The sequence below is a fragment of the Parasteatoda tepidariorum genome, chromosome 5 (assembly GCF_043381705.1).
Source record: "Parasteatoda tepidariorum isolate YZ-2023 chromosome 5, CAS_Ptep_4.0, whole genome shotgun sequence".
Classification (NCBI taxonomy): Eukaryota; Metazoa; Arthropoda; class Arachnida; order Araneae; family Theridiidae; genus Parasteatoda; species Parasteatoda tepidariorum.
In genome coordinates, this window is record NC_092208.1 from 16,859,879 (window position 1) to 16,887,240 (window position 27,362).

Sequence of the window (27,362 nt, forward strand, 5' to 3'; positions counted from 1 at the left end):
TCTGAGCTGCACTTGACATTCTTCAGTAATGTAATATGCCAAACAAAATCATGCTTGGAAATGTTGAAAATTTTGTTTCGTATCCTAATATTTTACTTCAAATAGTATGTTTTGATATAATCATGTTGACAAAATGCAAGAATCTGTTTTTAAATATCTCTTAACAACTTTTTTTCTAATTTTATTGCCCAAAAATGAATTAATTTTGAATTAGCAGTTAAACTCAACTAAAAATACAGTTTTACCAAAACTATGGGTTTTTGACAGAGGGGTTTTTGACATGACGGTAAAAACCGTCATGTGTCAAAAACTTGCCAACCCTGGTTTATATGTATAGGTAGTGCATAATTAAATAAAATTAAGCAAAAATAGTGGTTACACAAATAAATAACGATATATTGAATGATTAGGCATTAGTGCTATTCAGAAAATTTGCATACTATCTCATTAAATAACTAATTATAATAATCATAATTTAAAAAGTAATACAATGTAATGGCATACTCCTAACTATTAATTTAGAAATAATAATTATATCGTGAACTGGAACACTAAACGTTAGAATAGATATGTCTGTACAGCTTGAAGTTAACAAACTTGTATTAAGTGTAGATAATTTTTATTCATGTTTCACTTGCTTTTTAACGTACACAGTTTAGTTCAAATTTCAGGCCAATTATTTACTGTCTCCTTATTTCAATTTAATGCTTTACTAAAATTGATAGCTTAAAATAATATGATTAGAGTTACAAAATTTCTATTGCTCGAGCTTTCTGTGAGTATTTCTGCTTGGAAGTCATTTATCACATTCAGCAACAGCAGTAACAGCGACCGCTTTTTGGTTTTTCATGTTGTCTTTTGAAAAGTTTTTCCAAACAGGGTGCATCAAACATAACTTTTATACCTGGAAATAAAGTTAAAAAAAAAATTTAAAAATTAATTTTGAAAGAACGAAATCGTGATGCGATAAAGTTTATACTGGACGATTTTATTTTATGATGCTTTGAACAGCCGACCCAATTCTGAACTTACGACTATCTATATTAAACTCCGTATCCTTGTAATTTTAAACCCAACCCAGAAGACAAGGGAACTCCTGGATTAAGGATTGGGATAAACTGCCTTCTTGGAGGGCTTTTTTTGATAGAACTAACCAGCATTTTCGTGACACTGAGAGGAAAACCACCCATGGTTTGCCCGATAACAAGAACATTGTAACCCATGATCCGTCTTCCACTGAGGGTATTTTACGTCAACGGATAAATTTGAACAGCGTTTAGCAGTGTCAAATTCAGAGGAGAGATAGAGCACTTAAGAAAATTGCAGGGTAACTCAACGCCCTATCATGAGCTATATGTTCGTGCGTACTTCTCTAAATTATGTTTGCTGAAATTGTCGCAAGTTGCATTAAAATTAGGCCGGAAATAGGTGTTTAATCGTAATTTATTTATTTTGGTCATCATTATTGATATGCTCAACAAGTTAGTCGTCGAACCTGCCAAAAAACAGCTAGATCTGAGCAGTTTTTGGCTACCATTGCCAGAAAACAAAAAATAATTTGAAAAATAAAAGTAGCGTTTTAAATACGCACGAGCAACCAGTTTATGAAAGGGAAGTACGCCTTGTGCGTACGAAGACATTTCTTCCTATGAGTTGCTTTGCGATTCTCAAACCTTATAATTTACCCTACCTCCTCTCCAAGTTCATAAGGTTGTACTGAATCCCCACGTATATCAATAATTGTTTTTGTTTAGTATTCTGTACTTTTATTGTGATACGTTTTGGGTTATTTCTGTGAAAAAATTATTATGAAAATGCTTTCAAAATTCCTTATCGAAAGGTCAATACAACATGCAATTTCCAAATGGAGAACCTGTTTAAAATTAGTGATCAAAACAGTTAGGAGAGGTAATAAGGATTATAAGAATGGCAAGGGGCGATAACATCGTTTACCGAATTGGGCGTCTCCCTAATGGACTAGTTGTTCGTGTGTATTTGATTCGGTACTTATATAAATTACCTTAATTTTTAGATTTTATCATTGTCAAAACTGATTGATGATCAATTTGTCAAGGTGGTCACCAAATTATTAAATTATGATGAAACGACTACACCTGAACCTAATTGAATGCGATTTTCGACAATTGTTAAGGGAGAAAAAATAAGGATAATTTGATTAAATTAAAATCACCAGCCTATAAGAGGAGAGCAACAGACTACTAGTGATAGACCGGAGACTCTTAATGTATCGTTTCTACGTAAATACACTACTGGCCATTAAAATTGCTACACCAGGAAGGTGACACACCACGAACGTGAAATAAGCAGGACGGATAAAGCATGTTGTGGCATGCAAATGATTAGCTTATCAGCGCACTCATACAAAGCAGGCGGTGGTAGCGACTCCTACAATGTGTATAAAAGAAGAGATTTGACAGTAAGTTCCTCATGCAGAAATTGAATTTGAGCGTTGTTCTTGGGTAAAATTTTTTTTTGTTACGCCTCGTGTAAAAAGGAGAAATGCCTACCAGCACGAGTCTGCGTTTGATTGAGGTCGAATTGTGGCCTACCGTGATTGCGGTTTATCATACTGAAGTATTGCTGCTGGCGTTGGTCGAGATCCCATGACTGTTAACGGAATATGGAATCGATGAGTTCATGACGGTCATATGGAACGCCGTGCAAGATCTCAGCACCCCCACCCCATCAGTAGCAGCCGAGAAGACAGACATCTTATAAACATGACCTTAATTTGATCGTACGGCTACGTCACGAACCTTGAGTTAATAAATCGAGTCATTTGCAAGTGTGTCTGCACGAACAGTTCAACGACGTTTGCAGTAGCAATGCGACCATGGCTTCGGCTACCCTGCGATGCTACACGTGGCGATTGCCTCTTGTTCGCATTGCCGGCACTTTGAGCAGCAGCCGTTACATTTCTGATGTGTTAGGCCAGTTGCTTAGCCTTATTTTCGAGGCCCCCGTAACGCTACGTTTCAGCAGGACAATGCAGACCGCATGCTGCCCGCACTGTCCCGACCTTTCTTGACGTAGAACATGTTCGCCTGTTGCCCTGGCTAGCACGATCTCCTGATCTCTTACTAATTGAAAACGTCCGATCAATTCTTGCCGAACGACTGGCACGCCACCACTTGCCAGTCACTACGATCGATGAATTGGGTCATAATGCTGAAGCTGCATGAATGCTGTACCCGTCCATGCTATCCAATCTCTGTTCGACTCGATGCCCAGGAGAATAACTGCTCTTATTGCTGCCTGGGGAGGCTGCTCTGAGTACTGATTCCTCAGGATCTATACGTCCAAATAGCTTGAAAATTTAATCACTTGTTCTTCCAACTACTTTCTATAACTAAAAAATCGGCGCACCAAGAAGTAATCACCCGATTGCTTTGAAATTTCGTATGCATCAATGTTTCGAACAGATATGACTGGAATGATGCCGACTGGGGACGTATAGTCTTTAGCGACGAATCCTGCTTCCAACTGTGTCCTGACGATCATCGAAGACGTGTTTGGAGACGTACAGCGCAAAGGGCGGATCCTGCCTGCACTACTGCACTCCACACCGGCCCTCAACAAGGCATTATGGTCTGGGGTGCCATTTCCTTTGACAGCCGGACCCCTTTGGTCGTCATTAGAGGTACACTTACTGCACAGCGGTACGTCGACGACATCCTAAGACCTGTTTTGCTACCGTTCCTTTTGCAGCGCCCTGGGCTGGTTTTTCAGCAGGACAATGCCAGACCACATACGGCACGTGTTGCTATGAACTGTCTGCAAGCTTGTCAAACTCTTCCTTGGCCTGCCAGATCACCAGATCTCTCTCCCATCGAGCATGTCTGGGATATGATGGGAAGGCGATTGCATCTGGCACGGAATGTTGATGACCTCGTTCGACAATTGGATCGAATTTGGCAGGAAATACCGCAAGAGACCATCCGGGAGCTTTATCGGTCTATGCCACGCCATGTGGCAGCTTGTATCCAGGCTAGAGGGTCAACACCTTATTGAACTTGTTACTGTAACTCTGCAATAAATTATTCAATTGTTCTGAAATTTTAATAATTTACTATTCTGTATATTGTCTTCCTATCCACCAATTTTCGTTTCAATCGGACATTTCCTTCTTGGTGCTTCGATTTTTTTGTTATAGAGTGTTTAATGTATGCGCCCAATAAATATCATTCTGTTATTTGCATTCTTTCCTGGTGTAGCAATTTTAATGGCCAGTAGTGTATTTGCCACAAATTTTGCTGATAATATGTTAACGGGCAGGGAAGAGGTTGAACTGATTATGTTACGTCGTAGCAGGATCAACTAACCGATTGTTTAAAATTGGTTTAGTTGGCCTTTAGCTAATGAGAAGAGAGAACATCACGTGCTCATTACATCACCCTCCCAAAAAATCAATATTTTGAGTGTAATTAACGAATTAGTTTAACCCATTTAAACCACCGCATTTTAAACTTAGGTACTGTCTTTCGCGATTATATGATTCAGCCTAGCTTAATTCTCCATGAAACGTCCTTATTCTGTACTGATTATTCGACACATTCTATTTCGATTTTACGAATTTGAAAATACACGTCGTGAAACAGATAACAATCGTGTCGAACAACGCTCTCAACCGAGTAGAAGAAACCGTACTGTCTGTCTAACTAAAAAACTCCCTTCATTAGTGGTCTGGAGCATTGTCGGTAACTATGGTTACGTAACTATGGTTACGATAGTAAAAAATTTTTTTTTTGGTGTAAGAGGTAAACATTTAAAATAAACGTCGATTCGGGTTGGCCAGAGAAGTATTGAAAACTCTTCTCTTTAAAATGTACTTTAACATGTCTCCATAGCAGTAAACAACCCCAGAGTCTGTGGTAGGAGTTCTTTTGTTAGACAGACAATAGCGCAGCGCAACAAAAAGAAAACCAACTAGGAAATATCAAAATTGCTCAATGTCAGCAAGGAGGGCAGAAGTAAGAATTATTTAAACAATGCGGAGGATACACATTACAGACACAAGAGGGAGGGGTATTTAAGCATTCTTCCAGTTTCCGCCTAGTTGAGCCTAACTTAGCGGAGGAAGTTTTGAGTTAAAATAATTCCCATTTGTGTTACAAAACAGAATAAATCCCACCTTCGGTATCCATCAGCACTTACAATGGTAAACTAGACTATAATTGGATTCCAAATATGGATCTCCCTTCATCTGTCACGATTCTAAGGACACTTTATTTTAGCACTATGATCAGTAAGGGTTAGGAAATGTACACAAATCAACCAGCATGATTCCCATATTGCTGTCAAGTTCATCTTCTAAATGTTGTACTAGGCCATCATCCAGATGTTTTTAATCTTATTAAAACACGAAACTAATAGAACATATTATTACCTGGTGTATAACTTTGTTTATCTTGCATGGATCCATATTGTTTGTGATGCATGACTTTCCGATCGCAACATGAGTTGCAGCAAGGTCGGGACTTTTTAGGTGGAATACAGCATTTTCGAGGTGAGGGTGGACAGTACATCTCCTCTTCATCGCATTCTCGACCTGATAGAGATAGGGGAAAAATGCAATAACTAAATGACGTCACTAAAATAACGACATTCAACATGAAGCTAAATAAGTATAGTGCAAAAAAATGGACTACTTTGAATAACTTATGATCTAATGATCTTAACTTTTGATTAATGAATTTTAAAAAAGTCGAACATTTAAAATTTGTTTTCTCAGGAACTATTCAACCAATTTCGTTAAAATTTAGTATTTTACCATGTAAAATTGCATACTTTAAAATGATCTGAAAAATTGTATATTTCAGATCATTTTAAATTGTCTATTGAAATTTTTTTTACTATTATTAAATAAAATATTCAATATTTACCGAAATGCTGACCAGGTGGCCGAGTAGTTAGCGTGTTTGACTGCGGAGTCATTGGCCGCGGGTTCGAATCCTGCTCAGGGCATGGATGTTTCTTTCTCTCTCTATGTTCTATGTCCTTTCTTCTTTGTGTGAATGTGACCCGCCCTGTAAACGGGTTTGTGGTTGTGTGACGAGGGCGACGCTGCTCCACCGCCGTGGCTTCGCCACAGGTGCCCACTGGGTAACGAGAAGAGAGTAGCAGTTCTGGCACGTCTGTGGCCAATGGGACAAACCCCAAGTGCCAGCCATTTAAAAAAAAAATTTACTGAAGTTTATTTTTTTGCATGGAATTATCTTTGGATAAACGAATTTTATAATTGCGTGCGAATTTTTTTTAATTCATTTCAATAGTTCTTGAGATATTGCGAAAGACGCATAGTGTAAAATTAACATTACGGGATCTGAACTTAGAATCGCACCGGTGACTAAACTATGGGAACAATATTTCCCATTTGCGGCTACCTAGATTTATTGAAACTNCGGTTCTCACTCCGGAGCCATTGGCCGAGGTTCGAATCCTGCTCAGGGCATGGATGTTTTTTACTCTCTGTGTGTTCTATGTCCTTTCTTCTTTGTGTGAATGTGCCCCGCCCTGTAAACGGGTTTGTGGTTGTGTGACGTGGGCGACGCTGCTCCCCCGCCGTGGCTTCGCCACAGGTGCCCACTGGGTAACGAGAAGAGAGTAGCAGTTCTGGCATTTCTGTGGCCAATGGGACAAGCCCCAATTGCTCGCCATTTAAAAAAAAATTTACTGAATTTTTTTTTTGCATGGAATTATCTTTGGATAAACGAATTTTATAATTGCGTGCAAAATTTTTTTAATTCATTTCAATAGTTCTTGAGATATTGCGAAAGACGCATAGTGTAAAATTAACATTACGGGATCCGAACTTAGAATCGCACCGGTAACTAAACTATGGGAACAATATTTCCCATTTGCGGCTACTTAAGATTTTTTGATACTTAACTGGAATAAGGAGTGTCTACTAGATTTATTTGTCAGTTCACCACCACTATTTATAAATGGTAGAAAAAAATATATACTAGCTCCTGTAACGACTGCCTTTATATAATTCAAAAACTATTGTATATTTTCAACTTGATTTTCAAATCACTATTGAGATTGAGAACAACAAAGGAAGGATTAAAATCCTTTATTAACCAGTTTGTTTGGAGCTTGGAGGCGGTTCCGAGCTGAAGGTGAATTAGTTTCAAACCTACAAGGAATGCCTATAGTTTGTCTAAAATAAGAACTGCCTCAGACATTCATCTGGACCTGTAGTGATGACTATGGTAACGAGGTATGACTATTTCGAGTAGGGGTGCGGGGTCACTGTTTTGGAGTGGTTTCGGTGAAAGAAAGGCTATCTCTTTCTTCGGTCTATTGTGTTAGTCTTAGAGTGAAGCTACCCTCCCTGAAATATGCCATTTTTGTTTCCATAGCACCAAACGGCCTCAGACTTTATGGCGGGAGGAGTTCTTAGCATAGACAAACTATAAATGATCTGAATTGAATTTTGTAGATATTTTTTATGCGTTTCTTTTTGTTGATATCTTATTTGCAAACAAAATAGTAAAAATTAATCTCTTTGCTCTTCTCGGTGCCAAAAATGAATTGTTGTAGTCAGGAAACGTTTCTTTTTATTTTGCTTAAATATTTAGTTTCGAATCTGTTGTACATCTATTAACAATGATGCTAAAAATATACTCTAAGGCAGTGATTGCGTAACACTTTTTATGTGATTCATGAGCTGCAGATTATTTTTATTCTTCTTTCTTTTGTTCTTATCTAGATTAGCTAGTGCATGTGTATTGAATTTAAAAACATTTTATGACATAAGCACATCTCCATGAGATTTAGAGAAAGCAATACAGGGAAATTTAATAAATAAATTAAAAAATTTAAAAATTAATTACTTAATTAAAATAAATAAATCGAAGAGATTTATTTTGTTTGATTGCACTTTCAAAAATAGTATTCAGAAAGTAAATAAGTTGAAATTAAAGTGCAGTTGAATGTGTCGCAGGCTAATTAAATAGTAGTTCGATCGGTCGGCGCTCGGTAAGCAGCTGCCAACACTTTGCAGTGTGCCAGGCTAACAGTAAAAGTCCTCAGTATTTTCTAATCGGCCTGATGCTTCATTTCACTTAGCCTATGGATGGCGTTTTCAATATAAATGTAAACGATAACAATCACAAGCTCAATACCTGCTCTAGTTCCGGTTATAAAGTTTGCAACTGCTTACTACAGCTTATTTTGCGAGGCGATATTTTCAAACGGATCATTTTGTTGTCAATAAAAGAAATAAATTAGATAATTTTTGAGCTCAAATCTGCCATATTTCATAAGATATTAATGTTATTAAGTGATTCTGGTGAGTTTGAAGTGAAAATTTGCTTTAGTTATTTATAGATATATTGTTAAAAAAAGTGACATGGTAACTAGGTTTTGAATCACTCGCTTTTTTAGCAATCCTGGTTTGGTTACTGTTTATTCTTGTTGCAAGCTGTGCACCATCTTACGTTAGTGTTAGCACCTTCAGCATTGTAAACACAAGTATTGTTAGCTTTGTAAACACAAGTAATAAGCAATCAAATACAACGATTGCAAGAATCTGAAAACACAATGATCACGTTGTGAGTCCAATGACTTTAAAATACACCGGAAACAGTAACCCGGAAGTAAAGGGCGGTATGGAACTTGCAACGTTCCCTAGTGTGGAAAACACCATCCATACACATAATAATTTCATTTCATTTATTGCTCAATTAGCTTGATTTATTTCCGGCAGTTAGCAATAAGCTCAGGGTTGTGAAAGCTTATTGTAAATAGCTTTATCAAAAATTCATAGCACACCTTGGCGAATTTAGTCTGTTTGAGTGATTCTTTGACCATTTCCTAATCATTTATACAGAAATCAGCATCTTGCATGGATACTCTTGTAAAAACAATGCAAATTTGTATGCATCATACAAGTTTATAATATAGCATTCAGTATTGAAAGACCTACCTGCATATCCTTCAACGTAGACATAAGTTGGACAGACAAAATTCTGTCGTCCAGCCATTCCTTTTCCGAAACCCTTGTTGTTCGAGTATTTTGGAAGTTTGTAAATGCATTCATCACGTCTTCGACATTTTCGGCAGCAGGAATCGCAGCAGGACTTCTTGCAGCAGTCGACGTACTTGCTGTTGTGCCAGTGATCACCCTGGTATGCGTTATAGTACGTTCCCCGCTTTCGTTCCCCGTACCGCACATCAGACAACCTTTCTCTCAAAAGATCTCTCGGTCGTTGTCTGATGATCTGATGCGTAGCCTTGCCGTAGCTTTCTCCAAAGTGATTAGGTAGATCTGGACAAAATCCAGTATAGCTGAAAAATACAGAAAATGTAACTCTCTTTTTCCGTTTAGTAGGTGATATTACACGACAAATTTTAAAACAAAAATTTTCTCTTAGAAATTTAGTAAATTTCAGTTTAATTTGCTGTCCAATTTGCATGGAAACTTTTTTCCTCAATGCCCACCTGGATAATGACCTAGGTCATACAGGCATCTGAAGGGCAGATTTGTTGGCCACTCTTTCAGGGGCACCATATAATGTGGGCCAACGTTGTTCCCACAGTAAGGACAGATAGTGCAGAGAAGGAAAGAACATCCATGCCTTGCCCGGGATTCGAACCAAGAACCTTTCTGATGCAAGGGCAGTTCCCTAACCCCTACACAGGCCGGTCGGTATTTGCATGTAAATCAGCTACTTCATTTAGGAACTTGGGAATTGGAACCTTTACATTTTTCATCGTGATCATCCTGACTGCACTACCACAAATGATCTAGGACCATAAAAGATTTTTTTTATATAATTTAGGAACTGAATGACTCATTCATTAAAAATCATCATCTCTCAAATTCATCTCTATTAAGCCGATTTACTCATTCCTCCATTCACAAAAACATCGAATTATCGTCGTTCATTAATGCATGCCTTTTATCATTGTCATTGAACCCTGATACAAGTGGATGGCTGAGACAACGTGTGTCTTTGAGATCAATATTTTTTATTTTTAAACTTGGCATATCATTCACGAGCTGCTCTTCAGCTATGGAACCCTCTCCATACTCAGCACAAATATCATAAGCAGCTTTTGCAGTCTTAGAACCTCGATTAAAAGCAAAAAGAAAGAAGTGTCGAAAATGCTAATTTTTCTCAACTTGATATTCCATTTTAATGACCTGAATATCAACTCGAACGAATAAAAAATTAAATAAAAACATTTCGGTAGAGCAAAACATCCACTTTCAAATGATCTAAAACATTTTATTTTATTTTATAAACGGCCTTGACTGGTAGACACATTTTTTGTTCACCTCCGTAGCTTGCTTTGAACTCGAACCAGAAGACAAAGAAACTCCTGGATCACGCATTGGGGCAAGCTAGACTTCTGGACTGCCTTTTTAATGGAGCATTTTGCTTTAAATGAAGAGGACCCCACGAAAACCTCCCTCGGTTAGCTCAGTGGCAAAAAGATTAACCTGTGATTAGTCTGTCACTGTGGATATTTAACGTCAGCAATGTGGTCGGAGTGAGCCGGCCGCAGAATTCGAATCGATACTTTATTGTTGAGATTAGAGCTTGGGTGAGCCACCTCATTGGTAGACAAGCATTGTTTCTCTGAGGGGAGTATTTATTTTTTAGATTTTAACATTTCACTCTTCACTTAATGTTTTTGGGATCTGAAACATTATGTCGAAAATAAAACATTTAAAAAATAAAGTGGAAACTTGGTTGTCAACCCAATAACTGCCCCCAACTAACCGAAATATTGGTAGATTGGTAAATTTTTTGGTTGATTGATTTTTATAAAAATATCTTTCAGATGTTGGATAGTTGTCAGATTTCCACACGAAAATAATGCCTAACTACAGATTTAGCGAGTACCGAATATAATAGATGGTAATATTTATAAAATATTTAACTGAATAAAGTGGTAAAAATTTATTTGTTTAATCCAAATGTTAGGCAGCTGCAGGTACAACTATCTTATTTAAATTGTGGCAACAGTTAAATTTTATGAAAGAAATATTTTTAAATTCTCATTGAATGAAATACATTATTTTAACAATTAAATTATATAGGATTTTATAAGCAGCCACCTTATTTTAAGAATTTAAAAATTATAAAAAAATAAAAAATGCTGTATTTTGTATTTTAAATGAGTTAGTACTCATAATAGTTCAAACTGTAATTTAACGTATTAGGAATGCAAAGAGTTAAATTAAAAGGTATCTAAAATCAAAACTACATTTGTTCTGTTCTTTTTTTCTATAACTATTTAAAGAATTTCTTCTATCAATTATAAACACATTTGTATGTTTTCAAAGGTCACATATTAAATATAACCATGCTGGAAATATTCTTAAATGAATTTTTGACTATGTAATGCCATTTCTTTTTCTCTTTAGGATGGAATTTATCATTAAAATTATTGAGAACAAAACGTTATAAATTAACTTACCCAGGAATGTAATAAATATAATCTTTCATACTATTGCTAAAATTGTTTAATCTTTTTGCTAAAATTTAAAATATGTAACAATTTGGAATAAGAAAATAAATCTAAATTAATTTGAAAATTTCAAAACATTCTGCTGTTCATTTTTAATTTGATATTTCTATGACTAATGTTTAATATGCAGCCATGCTGATGCCGTCTTTATACTTTTTTCTTCATAATGAGCGCATTATGAAGAAAAAGGTATAAAGACGGCATAAAAAAGTATGAAAATTAGTAAATGAATGAAATATAAACAGGGCTTGTTGCATTGACACGCAAATAGTTATAATGAGCTTTTGCAAATTATAAATGGCGTTTTCCTTAAACAACATTTTTCAGACTAGCATATGCGATAACTTCTGTACTTTTCAATAGATTTTGACAGCATGTACAAATGCTAGCATAAGTTACACAGTACGTGTCTTAAATCTGAACACATCTTCTGAAAGGTTTGATTTTGTATTTAAGTAAATCATGATCAATTTTTTTTTTGTATTGTTATTGATGAAGTAACGGAGTTTTTTTTATAATTTTTTTTTTAAACTTCGTTTTTTAACTCTAAGAGGGTCCAACCAATACCTCCTTGAAAAGAGAAGGCCTCAGCTCGGGTCAGCAGAAACAAGAAATTCGATCTCTTAGTAGTCCAAACGTAATGACATCTTTCGTATTTTATCTAGGGCTAACCCAGTAAACCGAAGAAAAATGTAGACGGAGAAAAAGGTACCGGAAAAAAAGGTACCGGTAAAAAAGGTCCCTGGAAAAAAAGGTACGGAAAAAAGGGTCCCTGGAAAAAAAGGTCCCGGAAAAAAAGGTCCCGGTAAAAAAGGTACCTCCATAGGGAAAATCTGTAGGGATATTTCCCCTCTCGCTTTCTGGGCAACATGAATGCTTCTCGCTGTTTCAATGAATATTCTTTTTATCTGTAATAATTCAGATTAGATCATTGAGGTAACGAGAAGGGTAAGGGGGCGCACTTATAGGCTGGTTGTATTACGCTTTTTTTTAAATTTTATTTCACTTATTTATTCTTCTTTGATTATTTTTTAAAGCAGGAAGATACAATTTAAATTTTTCAATAATATTTTACTTTTTTTTAAAATTTTTTTAAGCGAAAAATGTGTTATTTTCTATTTTAAATTATATTTTGTGAAGAAGTTGCTAATGTGAGGCTTAAAGTAGCCAATCGGGGAAGTTGGGAGGATTTATGTGTTGGATGTTTATTCGTGATTGGAGGTGAAAGTATTGGTCCTTTTTAATTAGTTGAAAACGCGCGACACGAAAAAAGAAAAAACATGCACGGTACAGCAAAAAGCTCTGCAATCTAATCTTCTCATTTCAAATATTTTCCCCTACAGAATTTTCCCTACACAGGTACCTTTTTTACCGGGACCTTTTTTTCTGGGGACCTTTTTTTCCAGGTACCTTTTTTTCCGGGACCTTTTTTTCCGTACCTTTTTTTCCGGGATCTTTTTTTCCGTACCTTTTTTTCCTAGAACCGAAGAAAAAGACTCCCTTTCTCACGCCGACCTGAGCCAAAACCTCTCCTAAACAATGACCCTACACCCCTATTTGAAATAGTTATACCTCGTTGCCATAGTCACTGCCACGGGTTCAGACGAATGGCAAGGAGAGTTCTTACTTTAGACAAACTATAAATTGATCCATGCTGAGGCCTTCTTTCTTCTAGGAGGTGTTGCTTCAACCCCGACTCACTATCGCTCAACAGCCCTCGGACTAATGCTTAAACAGTTTTTTTTTTCAGATGGCTTCGCTCGCTTTTTCCACTTTAGTCTTGTTTAATACACCAACTTTAATACATTTTATACTTGATTTTAAATTGTATTAGCAGTTACGCAAACTGCCCGCTTTCACTTGACAACATGCTTTTGGGACAGTATGTTCACAAATGTAGCGAACATAATATTAAAAAAAGTTATAATTTTAATAATATTAGTAACAATTGACTTTTTGAAAATTTCGCAATAGTTTATAGTCCTTAGACATCAATATACAGTGAAATTGACTTGTATTTCAATATATTGATGTATTCAATATATTGAAGTATTAATGAGATGCAATTCTTCCCTCATGTTATACTTAAAATTTTAGATATGTAGCCTTATTAATTTAAAGATGATGATTTTTTTTGTTGAAGAAAGTAATTTGAATAAAAATAATGCCTACATAAAATTTCAGTCAGTAGTTATTAATTTTGGCAGACATAATCACACAAATGACGTTCGCAAAAATAAAATAATGCAAACAAAAGCATTAATGTTTGATTTTATTTACTTTAAAATACTTAGATCCCAAAAATTCTATCGTCGAATTGCAGCATAGTTGCCGAATCTCTTTTTGAATGAAATTATAAGTCTTATAGAAAATACTTTCCCGCATTTTATGAAAATAAAATTGAAAAAGCACCTTTTTCAAACCCAATAAATCATAGCCTAGTTTCTAATTTGGTGTAAACATATTCGTCATGAGCTTGAATACAATTTTGGACGAACAAAAAACATGCCAATGCATTGACTGTATGAAAGATTATCCTCTGTTAAAACCGCTTTTGGAGAAATTTTGTACTGCAGATCCAACTGGTAAACATATTCTTTTTAAAAAATATTTTTTGCATAACTTTAATTCCAGTATTCTTTTTTTTCTAAATATTTTAAAAATTGTCAAACAGCAATTGCGCCTCGATTACTTTTGAATATACTGTAACCCCATCTTAATAAATGTTGAATTTATTATAATATCTCTTCGAACACTAGTGCATCACTAATTAACCTTAGTTGGTGCATAATAATATAATAATATTCGTTAAGATATTTATAAGTGTGTGCTATAATTTATAGCTGTCAATTTTAATGCGTTCAATCTTCACAATATACAGTGCGCCCCGGACCAACCTGAATAACTTTTGATCTAATGATCGGATCTTCACGGGTGACCTCAAATATCCTAATTAATTAGCGCAGAAGATATTTTAATTTTCGAAATCAGACACAAAAATGTACTTTCTCTGAACAAACAAACTTTCTTTCGACGTATTCGCACTTCTAGCCCCCAAAATAGAGAGGGTAGCAGCAATCTGGGAAATATGAACCAAATAGTTTGGTTAAGAGAGTGCTCCAAAGTTTGAACTGTCAATTTTTCTTTTTGCTTTTTTCGCTACATCTCGAGAACTTTTTAAGCAAATTGAAAAAAAAAAATTGCACACAAATAAAATTCATTTACCAAAAAATTATTTCACTTAAAAAATAATTTTTAGTAAATATTTATTATCTTTTATTGTTCTGTTTACTAATAGTCTATAATCTTTACTAATAGTCATTTGTTTAATAGCAACAAACGAACGCAATTTTAAAAGTCTAATCTATAATAAAATTAAGTTTACTAGCAGTTTAGGAAACAGATTTGCTGTTATACCAAAGCGAAATATTTTTATTCATGTAAAAAAAGAACTTTAATCAGTTTCATTTATTTATTATTCGAAAAACGAACCATGTGATAGTCAGTTCAGAAAACGTGTCCGAATATTAACTCTTTTAGAATACAATTATTTGTCAAATTTAAAAACGTAAGGTTAAAAGCAGTAATTTTTGATAGATTAAAGTAAATATAACGACATAAATCATTTGCTTCAATAAAAAATTTAAATTATTTTGTCGCTTATATTAATTTTTCCACCCATATATGAATTATTTAGCCATTTTATACCGAATTATTCTAGGCATTAAATAAAATAATTAAGGAACTATTTGATAAATTAACATAAACAAAGAAATTAATTTGCAACTAAGATGACTGCATAATTTTACGCTGTTCTACGAACCAAATAACAAATAGTTTGGTGATAGGCAAATAGCCTCGAACAGAAATAGAATGTTCCGTAAATTGAGCTCCCTCATTAAAATAATCCCATTTCTTAAATAAATAAAAGGAGATTATTTGATGTTCGTTACGCCCAAAAGATAAAAAAATGCGCGTTCTTTGTTAAACTTCCAGGATTGCATAAGAAAAACACCCACATTCTTAAGATTCAATATATTTAATTACTTCTATTTAATTACTTCAAAACTAATTCGAAAATTCAACTGTCGGGCTACAAAAGCAGGGGTCCCGCAGTGGACTGATCGTTAAGACACGGTTCCCAGCAGATCACCGAAGTCAAGCATCACTGGCTACGGTCAGTGTGCGGGTGGGTGACCACTTGGATCAGNTTCGAAAATTCAACCGTCGGGCTACAAAAGCGGGGGTCCCGTAGTGGACTGATCGTCAAGACACGGTTCCCAGCAGATCACCGAAGTCAAGCATCACTGGCTACGGTCAGTGTGCGGGTGGGTGACCACTTGGATCAGCCTGTGTAGGGACAGAGGGTGTGCGGTATGGGTTCTTGTTAAACTGTTCTACCGTAAAGTGCTCGACTTCGCGTGCAGGGCGTCGGGCTACCGAAGCGGGTGTGCCATCCCCTCTGCAGAGGATCAAAATTGCGATAGCATGTCTTCGGATCATCCTCAGGGATGTTTCCCAGACCGTCGCCAATAGCCCATTGTGCAGCTCTAGTGCAAAGGAAATGAACAACAACAACAAAAGCAGGGGAGTCATCACTTCTGCAGAGGATCAAAATTGCGATGGCCTGTCTTTGGATCATCCTCACTGATGTTTCCTAGACCGTCGCCAATAGCTCATTGTGCGGCTCCAGTACGACGTAAATAAAATACCTACCTACCGAAACTCCAACAAAGTGTGACGAGTTACCCATTTACTGAGACATAAGAGCACGTGGGTGCTAGAGAAATTGATAAATATTTAATAATAATTAGTATTTCCTTACTAATTAGTTTCCACTAAACTGAATTACGTGCATAAGTTTCTTCAGTATGAAATTAAATTGATAATTTTATTTTTCAATTTCGTACATTTGCTTACATTAATAACCAAACTGTATAGTTTGTCTAAAGTAAGAACTCCCCTAGCCATTTGTCTGGATCCGTGGCGGTGACTATGGAAACGAAGTATAACTTTTTCAAGTGTTGGGGTCACTGTTTATGACAAGTTTTGGCTCGCGTCGGAGAGAGAAAGGTAATATTTGTCTCTGGTCTATTGAGTTAGCCTTAGAGTGAGAGACTACCCTCCCTCAAATGCGCTATTTTTGTTTCCATAGCAGTAGACGGCCTCAGATTTTGTGGCTGGGGGAGTTCTTACCATAGACAAACTATATTTACCTATTCACGTTTTGAAAATCTCTTTTGCCATAAAAATGGAGGATGGGCTGATTGGCGTCGTATCTCCCTATTTCTAATGAAACGGACTTGTTAGTATTCTAAAATAGAAGCTCTATGATGAGTGATTGAAAATGGATTTTTAATTGGCAAAGAAGGGATTACATTTGTTGTGGATCATATAAGAAATGTGAAGTATATACCTGAAATAATACTTTTGCGTATTTTTTTCTTCCCATCGTTATTTGAAAAAGTTAAATTAACGTATACTATTGGCTAATCTCTTTTGTGTTTTTGGAAAAGAAGAGAGAAAATGAAATTTCGGAAATATGCAGAATGGCCAGACAGAATTTGCCGAATCTTTAAAAAAATGTTTGGGAGGTCACAGCGGCCTCCTATCCCGACCCCCCCACACTGTTTGGGTGCAAGCGAAAAATCGCTTAATAATTTAGACTTGCGGTTCTGTTTTGAGTGATGGCTAATTGCAGGGCCCTACTTAGCCTAATCAGGGCACGGGGCTACAACTTCTTTTGGGGGCCCCCTCTGCTTAAGTAATGAAGAACTGAACTTTATGGAGGTATTTAAGTTTTTCACTAATTATACATATATAACAAGAGAATTGACTTGAACCAAAAATAGCTATTAAGTCCTTCCTCCAAAATGGTCAGACGAAATATCGTTCTGTCCATTTTATTGATTTTCTAATAAATTTTATGTGATGAATGCAATTTTCCGATTGTTAACTTTGTCATCTAGATGCAAAAAATTGATATTTTTACCGCCATTAGGGCGGAATTCAACTAAATTTTCAGAATTATGATGGCTCAATGACGCCAATCAGAAGCTTGTATTTTTGTAAACATATCGCCTTTTGCGATATGTAAAAATACAGGCTTTTGATTGGCCAAATTTGTCCATCGTAGTTGTGAAAATTTAGCTGAATTCAGCACTAGAAAGTAATGGATTTGCGAAATATAGATTTTTTGGTGTTCATAAGATAGATTAATGAAGAAGTTAACATAAAAAGTGACGGATTTTACACTGTACTGATATTTTGTTTAAAAAAAAGTTCATTAAAGAAAGAAACCTAAAATAAACTTTCTATTCCATTTTCGGGCCCCCTCTGATGTAGGGGCCGGGGCAACTGCCCCGTATGCCCCTGCCTTTGTCAGGCTCTGGCTAATTGCATTAATAACAATATTTGTTTTGGTTGCTTGAGGAGGTAGTCCTAAAATTAAATAAATAAAAAGGATGGAAAAAGTTGGCGGGATTTGCCACCAGCTCTATTTATGCATTTTAGTTAGGTAATTAGTCGCATAAAGTTCATTTTCTCTGAATAAAAGAGGTCGATTCTTGGTGTTTTTGTTCTTTTAAATACAAACCGTAATCTGGGTATATTTGTAATTTTTAGATTTTGGACCTCATTATAAACTTAAAGAATAGCTATTTCGATATAAAAATAAAATAAAAACGGTGTTGAAATATTTCTTAATCGGCATTTAAACATTTTTGAAGTTTTTCAAAATTATACGGGGAGAACACGCGCTCCTACGCACCTGACGAGAGGTCTATGATTTTCATAGTTTGAAGTATTTTCGTATAAAATGTCATATGATTTGGTTCTCTATTTGAAGAATTATACACAAATTGTGCTTGATATTGCTTCTGAACTTTTGGAAAATCCGAGCAACAGCTCAAAATTTAGTCAAAGTGTTACATTTTTTGTTCTGCGCTCTGTGTTTTAATGGTTTGTTCTACATCCATTCTAGAAAAGAGGGAACTACTACGACACTTGTACCATGCTAAGCCATTTGTAAAAGACTCGTGGACGAAAGACTGGAAATCGATAACTCACAGAGATTATAGTTTTCGCCCCTACGTCTGGTCATCGCACTTTCCTGAGAGAGTTCCCATAGAAGAATTTAGAGAGTTCGTTTGCAAGAAATGGTGCAAGGAACCACACAATCCTTATCTGCCACGTGAGTTAATAATACTAAAAAAATAACGCACGGTACAGAATGTAAATAAATCAGGCAAAATTCAAATTTGGAATAAATTTAAAGAAAATTGCAAACACACGTTCATCTCATGAACATAAAAAGGAGGTTCAGAAAATATCTTCATATTCCAAGCTTTGTTTCTGCATTTCGTTTTGAAAAAAAAAAAAAAGAATATAAATTTGGAACTTATTTTTAGCTAATTGGATTATAGGAACGTTGAACGTATAATTAGATTCAAACCATATATATATAATTAACTACTCAGCATGATTTTAAGTTGCACAGAGGATTTGAATGCTATAATCGATTTTTTATCGTCGTTATAGCATAGTTATTAATCCCAGACAAATTAGTTGCATCCATAACATATTCAAATTTTTGAACACTAATGGATTTGCCAAGCGTTTTAGTTGCGCACCGCTCACACCTCTGATCTGAAGCTGATGGTTGTGCGGGCTCGATCCGAATCCGACTTGAGACAACAAAGATGCGTGTCATATCTGTCTTAGAGAGGAGGTTTCAGATTCGATTCTAACCTTGTCATTTGAAAGGCATTGGAATTACGAGGAATTGAAGTAATCTCCATGTGTTAGGTGACCAGATTTATAAATTATGATTTGAGGGCAAATCACTGGAGCGTTCTCGAAAATTTTTACGATTTGAGAACGCCCATATATTTATGAAAAATAATAATTTATCAAGCATTTTTTCTAAAAAATTGATAACTAATATCAGGTGCAGAACCATTTTCATCAAACTTGATTTCATTACTGAACAGTTTTGAAATATTTTACATTTGAACACACGTTAAATAAATGAGTACATGATTATTTATTTTTTGTTGCTGAAATTATTTTTAGACGAGTATGGACTTTTCATCATTTAGCAAGGTGCTTTTGATTTGCTTTCATTTGAGTTCCCTTGAAGACAAAACTATCCCGTTTAAATAAAAACATGCGCACTTCAGACTTGCTCGATATTTTGATATATTTTTTGATATGATATGATTTTTGTGATATACACTGCATATAAAAGGAGATTATACGTTTTCGGAGAAATTCGAAGACATTTCAGGACGCATAATAAAATTTGGAGACATTTTCTGTCTTCAAAGAGTATGAAAAATTTTGAGGCCATCAGGGACTGTCCTCAAGATTTGAAAACGTCTTGTCATCTTAGCTTAGACAAAAGATGGCTAAGTTCGCGATCGCAACGCTCGAATAAGCCATCTGGGGAGAACACCAGTTCCATGTCTTGACCCTCCCCCGTCCCGCAGTGGACTGATCGTTAAGACACGGTTCCCAGCAGATCACCGAAGTCACGCATCACTGACCACTTGGATCAGTCTGCGTAGGGACCGAGGGTGTGCTGTATTGGCTCTCGTTAAGCTGTTCTACCGTAAAGTGCTCGACTTCACGTGCAGGTCGTCGGGCTACCGAAGCGGAGGTGCTATCCCCTCTGCAGAGGATCAAAATTGTGATGGCATGTCTTCGGATCAGCCTCAAGGATGTTTCCCAGACCCTCGCCAATAGCCCATTGCGCAGCTTTAGTGCGACGTAAGTGAACTACAACTTGATCCTCCCCCTTCCCTCTCCTCCTCTTCTTAGTTGTATGGGAATGCACTACGATATTTTCCCCTTTCTCAATATTATTTTTCGTATTTAACCGTAAAAAAAAATTCCCACGACTCTTTCTTTTATAACTATGTTCAATGTTGTTTTCTGTTCCATGAAGTTTTTAATCTATATGAAAATCAAGACAGAGACTAACGTACTTCCTTAGTCTAAGACTCTCCACACTCTAATGGTGAAAGCGTGCGAAGTGCTGCCATAGGTAGAGTTCTGCTCAACGCCACCTGTAGCCCATTTCGATCGCCAATGCTTGATCACGTTGGTTTTTTTGTTGTTGTTGAAGTTATATTGTCTAGTCCCATCGTGAATAGCGTTCTCTCTTGAAAATGGAGAGTTCATTGTTTTGTCATAAACTGCTCTAGCATGGCCGCCTTACGTTAAACGAACTTCTTGAAAGAGATTGTCTTAATATTATGATATAACGTTTGATACCACTTAAGCTGATCTTTTATTAATGTTCACTCTGTTTGTTCAGCGGATGCTTATTCTACTCCTCCTATGCCAAATTTGTTCGAAGAACCATGGAGGGCCATATATAGTGAACCCCGGAAATGCGAGGGAGCCCACATTCAAGACTATACTTGGAAGAATGACTATAGACCACATGGTCCATTTCCGGGATGGTGTTTGAAAGGTGAGATTTAGTATTTCACTTAGATAAACAAAAAAATACAGAGGCAGAAAGTGCCAATGAAAAGCATATACTGTTTTGACTATTAGTGATCTTTTCATTTTGTGACGTAGCGAAGCGAGCTTACAGCCAAAATGTAAATATTTGTCTCAACTTTGTTCGAAATCCGAGCAAATATTGCTTTTGAAGCAGACACGCTCCTCTACAAACATTTCTCGTTGCGTAGCAAAACTGGTTGAACTTCTTTCCAGGCTGGCTTCGAATAATAACAAAACTTTGAGGCAAATATTTACAGAGAAAACGAAACAGTTAAACTCGCCCAATTCTAGTGGCCCACTCACGATAGTGGAAGAAGGTTCTACGGCACATTAAAATAAAATATTTCTCGGAGAAAGACCTTATTTAACTAATTTGTTAAGTTTTTCAATAGCAAATCTCATTATAGAAGAAGATAAAAAATGTGTTTGGCAACAATCAGAGAGAAGAATAACTGTGGGGAGTGAGTAGTTATCGACAATGCCAACCTTCATCTATGAAAAGAACCATAGAATCGAGTTAACATGTCTTATATACTAGTGAATTGGAATTATATTTTTGTAGTGGTAGATACACTACAGTACTCTCAACACCAGAATTATAGCTGTAGTAGAATTCGATGAACGGATACCACTAGTTGATTTATTGCTTTTTTTTGTGAGAAGCCGGGAGAGCTGCATTAAAATTACCGTACTTTTTCTGATCGTGAGAGCTGTAATAAGTTCAGGGTCGTGATTGTTCCTGTGTTGCCATTAGCAGTCGAGTGCAGGCCGACGTTGTGTGTGATCGAGTCTGGGTTGCAACAGCGCGAGGAGGTGGATAATGTTGCAGACACAAGTAGCAAATCAACTGTTTAATGGGTGGATCATCCATCCTAGTAGGCTNATACCACTAGTTGATTTACTGCTGTTTTTTTGTGAGAAGCCGGGAGAGCTGCATTAAGATTACCGTACTTTTTCTGATCGTGAGATCTGTAATAAGTTCAGGGTCGTGATTGTTCCTGTGTTGCCATTAGCAGTCGAGTGCAGGCCGACGATGTGTGTGATCGAGTCTGGGTAGCAACAGCGCGAGGAGGTGGATAATGTTGCAGACACAAGTAGCAAATCAACTGTTTAATGGGTGGATCATCCATCGAAGTAGGCTTGTTCAAATCATAGTGAGCGTTTCTGCCAAGGTAGGCGTGTTCACATCCCGTTCGGGTCACCAAGTGGGGAGTGAGTACAGAGATGCCAACTGCTCCGGACACGCCAAAATGATTTAAAAAACGGTAAATAACTACAAAGTAAATTGTGCAAATATTTGACTCATTTTACTTGCTTTTTAAAAGGTATAGCATAACATAGGTATACGAAGTGGGGAATTATATAAGCATACGAATTATTTAGAAATAGTGGAGGATGAAAATCTTACTAAATTGAATTTAATAAACCAAGAATCACAATTGATAAACTACCACTTTAAAATATATATTTGCTGTCCGGAGCAAGTTTGCATCTCTGCGAGTAGTTATCGATCATGTCAACCATCATCTATGAAAAGAACCATAAAATTAGAGTTAACATGTCTTATATATTAGTGAATTGGAATTATATTTATGTAGTGGTAGATACACGAAGAGTTTAAAAAAGAAATGAAAGCAAATAATGATCTTCATTTCCAAAAGTTAGCGCATAGACTTTAAAAATTAATTTACTCTAAAACGTCTTTTTACTAAGCTCCTCAATTATGTTCTCAAACAATGAAAAACGTTTTTTGATTAAGTGTCACGTTTTTCTCAATAAATTTATTTTTCGAATTGTAATAAAAATGCTTTATCAAGTATTTCAAGTCAGTTTTTAAAAACAGAATACGAAATCATTTATTAAATATTTCTTTTGTAGGGGAACCACCAGACTTCGCAAATTGTGACAGAGGCTAAAGAATATTATAATTTCAAGCTGAAATAGAGTTGAAAAATAAATGTTTACTCAAATAACTACTAATTCTGGTACTTGAGTTTTTTCTTTTCTTTTTAATTTTTTTTTCTGTATAAGGTCATTAAGCTACTTTGCAAAACGTTTTTACTAAATACAAAAGAGAAGGCGTTTTTGAATTTGGCTAAGAATTCGTCAGCATCATTTTTAAAGCTTATCAGAAAAAAAGGAAATAAAGTTATTACTCTGATAAATTTTGAACGGTTTGTCGGATTTTCATTCTGTAAAGTGTTAAGGTAAAACTTCTTACCTTATGTTTAATAGTTAACTGTGATCACGGGGAAATGTGGCTATTTTATAAAAAAAAACCACAAACATACAATATTATATTTTATTTTACTTAAAGCTTTAATGGAAGATGAAACGACTGTGCTAGAAGTGAAAGTTAAATTTTGAAACAGATGCTTAGTAAGATTTTAAGAAAAATTCAAATTTATTTACTGAATTTTTCCTTAATCATTTTTTTGAAAAAGAAAAATACGAACTTACTTCTTCGTAATCTGCATTAACAATGATCAAGACTTCTTGAATGAATAAATTTCCCAAGACTAAGTTAAACCTAGAACGACATTATGACGAGTAACCCTACTTTATGCATTAGGGCAGGTCACATAATTTCCGGTGTAGTTTGAAAGAAATAATTTTACAAGCGAGAACAAGGGCAGCAATATTGACTGAATCATTCTGAAATGCAGAGACAAAAAATGTGAATAAAGAAAAGACAATTAGCATCAACAATGTTTATTTACAAAGATTACATGACAACAGACATAAAATGTTAAATCTGAAACAAAACACACATAAAATATGAAAGAAATGTCAATAAATAAAAATGAGATGACAACAAACTCTGAAAAAACAAAAAACAAACCTACTTAAGGCATTCATTACTAGAAAAAGTGATTTTATAACATAGCTGATAAAAAAAAAGAATCACACTAACATAAAAATGTTAATAAGAGTTAAGAGCTGTATAAACTAATAGGGAAATCAAGAAAAATAAACATTCTAAAAAAAAAAAGTTCAAAATCTTTAAACATAAGAAATATATTATAATGCATTCACAAAAGTATATTTAGATAAGTATTCTTTGAAAATAAAAATGAATTAAAAGAAAAAATATAACAAGTTGTGTTTGATAACTTTATAACATTAATTTTATATATTATATTTTCCTATACCTTATAAACTTGTTCTAAAAGAACTGTACAGTGAGCAGAAGAAAAAAAAAAGAGTATCACTCTCATTAACCTCTGATCTAATGATTGGATTTTCACTTTACTATAATAAAATCTTAATGGTTCAAACATTAACCTTACATTTTAAACATGATTGTTAGTATGAATTTCATTACAAAAACAGACACAAAATGCAATTTCTCTGCTTTTCCATACACTTTTTCCTAAATGGATTTGAATCTTCGATCTTTAAACTAATGGGGCCCCTTAATGTCATTGTTACTTTTTGCTGTTCTGTTTGTCATATTTCTATAACTCGTAACACAAATAAAAAAAAAATTATGTAACCATTTATATAAAAACTTTATTCCAAAATAATTTCAAGGAAAAAACAAACATCTTTTAATTTAGAAATGACTGGAAAAAAAAATTGGAATCGGATAGTAAACAAATTTTAAAATAACTCTGAATAACAAAATATGAAATTTGCACGAAATTCAATTAAATAAGTAGGTATAAGAAAAATAAAAATGGAAAAAGTCGCATGTTTGATTTTGTATTTCTGAGGAACTATCAAAGTATGTAATCTGTCATTAGAAGCTAAATTACTTATTAAAATGTAATAATGTAATAATGTTAAACTGAGGGAGATATTTTAAGCTTTTGCTTCTCCCTCAAATAGAAATGGTTTTGTTTTTAATGGCTACCGGGGCCGGTACCCCCTGAAGACGTCGGCTTCGGTGGTCATATTTTTATTTTATTTCATTTGTTTTGTATTGATACTTTTTTCTGAAATTTCTGCTGCTTCTTAGCGCGTTTTTTTTCAAAGAAGTTTTATCCTTTTGATCTTAATTATTTGTGTTTTCTTTCAGTATTATTAAAATGTAAAAATTTTAATATCTCACAATTCTAAAAGTTTTCAATCATTACTAAGCTAAATAATAAATAGATAACTGAAAATAATTTTGAAATCACTTTTTGGGCAGATGAGTTTTATAAATGGATTTAAATTTTTTTTTGATTTTCATAATTAGTTGAGATATGATAACAAAAAAAAAAAAGTGAAAAAAACAGTTAGTTGAGATATGAGTAAAAACAATATTAAAGAGACTAAACAAAATTTTAAAAGGATGTAAATAACTGGTCAATTTAATTTATTGAAGTATAATAATAGTATGGGCAGCATTTAGCTCAATAAATAAAAAATGTATACATTAAAAGGTAAAATAAAGTAATAAAGTGCAATAAAGTACAGTGAAACTTCCAGGAAAGACCACCTCTGATGAAGTGACCATTTTTGGGAGGTATTGAATTTTTTCCATGGACTTTGTATTAAAGAAAACCTTCAGGAAAGACCATTAAAACCTGTCCCAGCGACCAGGCAAACATCTGCACCAAATGCGGAAAAGGTCAAATAAGGAAACACAAAAAATACAAAAACAAAAAATTTAACAAAACAAATGAGTAGATTAAAATCTATTCAGAATATTTGTGTGAGACTCAAATTTAGAGAGCTCCTTTTGCCGATACAACCTCATGTTGCAATCAGAGTGCACTAAAGACGATGCTTTACTTTTAGAGTTAAAAGTCAAATAAGAAAAAAAGTTATTTTAGAAAAAACAAGCATCTCAAACAAACTTCTTCTCATCTCTTAAAGCAAACTAATTTTCATGATATAAAATTAAATGCAAACTTAAACAAAAAAAAAAAAATTTTTTTATTTATATAAAATACCTTTCTCATTAATTATTGGACATTAATATTTTTACCCATAATTATATTAGTTGATATCATTTTGATAGACGCTAAATTTCATTCATAGATTCGTCTTTTCATGATGACAACAGAAGTGGCATTTCCGCATCACTAAAATGATACTGAGTAGAAATAAAATCGTATGTGAAAAGTCATGAATCTTTGATAACAATTTTGAAGTCAATAGAGGCAAGCTCTAAGAATGACTAATATCCATCATAGACCATTTTACTGTGGAATGGAGAGTGGTCGCTCTCCAGAGGTTTCACTTTATCTCTCATGCACTTATTAGTTAAAAAAAACAAACAATTATTTTGATATAAATGCAACAAAATTTTTATCTTGTTGTAATATAAATTTATATAGCTCAATTTCAATACACTTATTATAATATATAAACTTTCTTTGTCGAAGGTAAATAAATTAAAGAAACATAATAACAGTAATATATTTACAATAGATATTTGGTATATTGCAAAAACAAACATTATTGCAAACTAAATTGAAAAACAAACATTGATTTTTCTCAGAATTAAATATTCGAAAATTTAGAGGAAAAAAAAGGGTATAAATGTATGATTTTCTGCTTAGGAAACTAGATATTTTATTTCAATGAGTTCTGAGTTTTTAGATTTGTTACTTAGTTTGTTAACAGATAAAGCTGCCAATAAAGAAAAGCTGTAAAAAAACAATTACAAATAACCACCATTAGCACCAACTGAGTGCCATTATCTGAGAACAAAAGAAACACATGGCAGTTCAAGTTATTTTATGATGCAAAAAGCACTGTTTTATAGATTTTCCAGGCAGCAATGCCATCTTTTGTAAAGAATCATTAATTTTAAGATCTGAAAAAAGGAATTTTCTGGGTTTTATTTGATTTTGTAACTTGCACATTGCTATATCCTTTAATTTTTCTTTTATATTGACCATTTAAGGTATACGCCAGAATTTTTTTTTTTACCTGACTTTTGAAGTTCGTGGCATGAATTTTATCATGAATTGTTATTAATTATGTCTTATTCATGCACTTAAATACATCATAAAACACCTTATTAACTACTAAAGGTGAAAATAAACTTCTGTGGGAAGCATTTGTTATGAGAGTCCCTCCCCAATTACTTATGAAATACTGAAAAAAAAAAGTTTTTATTTTAGTAGTATACTATTTTCTAATAAAATCTTAAGCAAACTTTAAAGCAAAAAAATAATTAAGATTAACAGATAAGATTTTTATATAAATGCAGTAACAAGGCACATCAGTAGATATCTATTTATCAATATAAATTTAACCAAAATTGAGCAATAGAAAGTATATTGCAGAATTCATACAAATTTTTTTGGAAGGAAAAAACTTGTAGGTGCCACAAAATAATTGCTTTTTTGGAGATTTTTGGGTGTTTTAATTAAATTCTCTAATTCTTTCCTGTTCTGTTG

General features: G+C 34.5%; 2 protein-coding genes across 2 annotated transcripts in view; one reads left to right on the top strand and one right to left on the bottom strand.

Annotated features, from left to right (window-relative positions):
• Positions 1-11,609, bottom strand: part of LOC122269852 (uncharacterized) — a gene marked incomplete in the record, with an annotated part of 12,491 nt that extends 882 nt beyond the window's left edge. The window contains 3 exon segments of the mRNA XM_071180868.1: positions 5,409-5,569; positions 8,954-9,315; positions 11,458-11,609. Coding sequence (XP_071036969.1) covers positions 5,409-5,569; positions 8,954-9,315; positions 11,458-11,486 — 552 coding nt within the window.
• Positions 11,610-13,827: 2,218 nt separating this feature from the next.
• Positions 13,828-23,028, top strand: LOC139425580 (uncharacterized). The gene is made up of 4 exons (XM_071180869.1): positions 13,828-14,093; positions 18,491-18,700; positions 20,828-20,986; positions 22,900-23,028. The coding sequence occupies exons 1-4, from the start codon at positions 13,979-13,981 to the stop codon at positions 22,935-22,937; spliced, it is 522 nt and encodes a 173-aa protein (XP_071036970.1). The 5' UTR covers positions 13,828-13,978; the 3' UTR covers positions 22,938-23,028.
• The last annotated feature ends 4,334 nt before the right edge of the window (positions 23,029-27,362 follow it).

Bases quoted from the DNA above. Each gene is read 5' to 3' on its own strand.
- LOC139425580 (XM_071180869.1), top strand. From the start codon at position 13,979: ATGAGCTTGAATACAATTTTGGACGAACAAAAAACATGCCAATGCATT. The intron at 14,094-18,490 runs GTAAACATATTC...CATCCATTCTAG, and splicing joins TTGTACTGCAGATCCAACTG to AAAAGAGGGAACTACTACGA. The intron at 20,987-22,899 runs GTGAGATTTAGT...TTTCTTTTGTAG, and splicing joins TCCGGGATGGTGTTTGAAAG to GGGAACCACCAGACTTCGCA.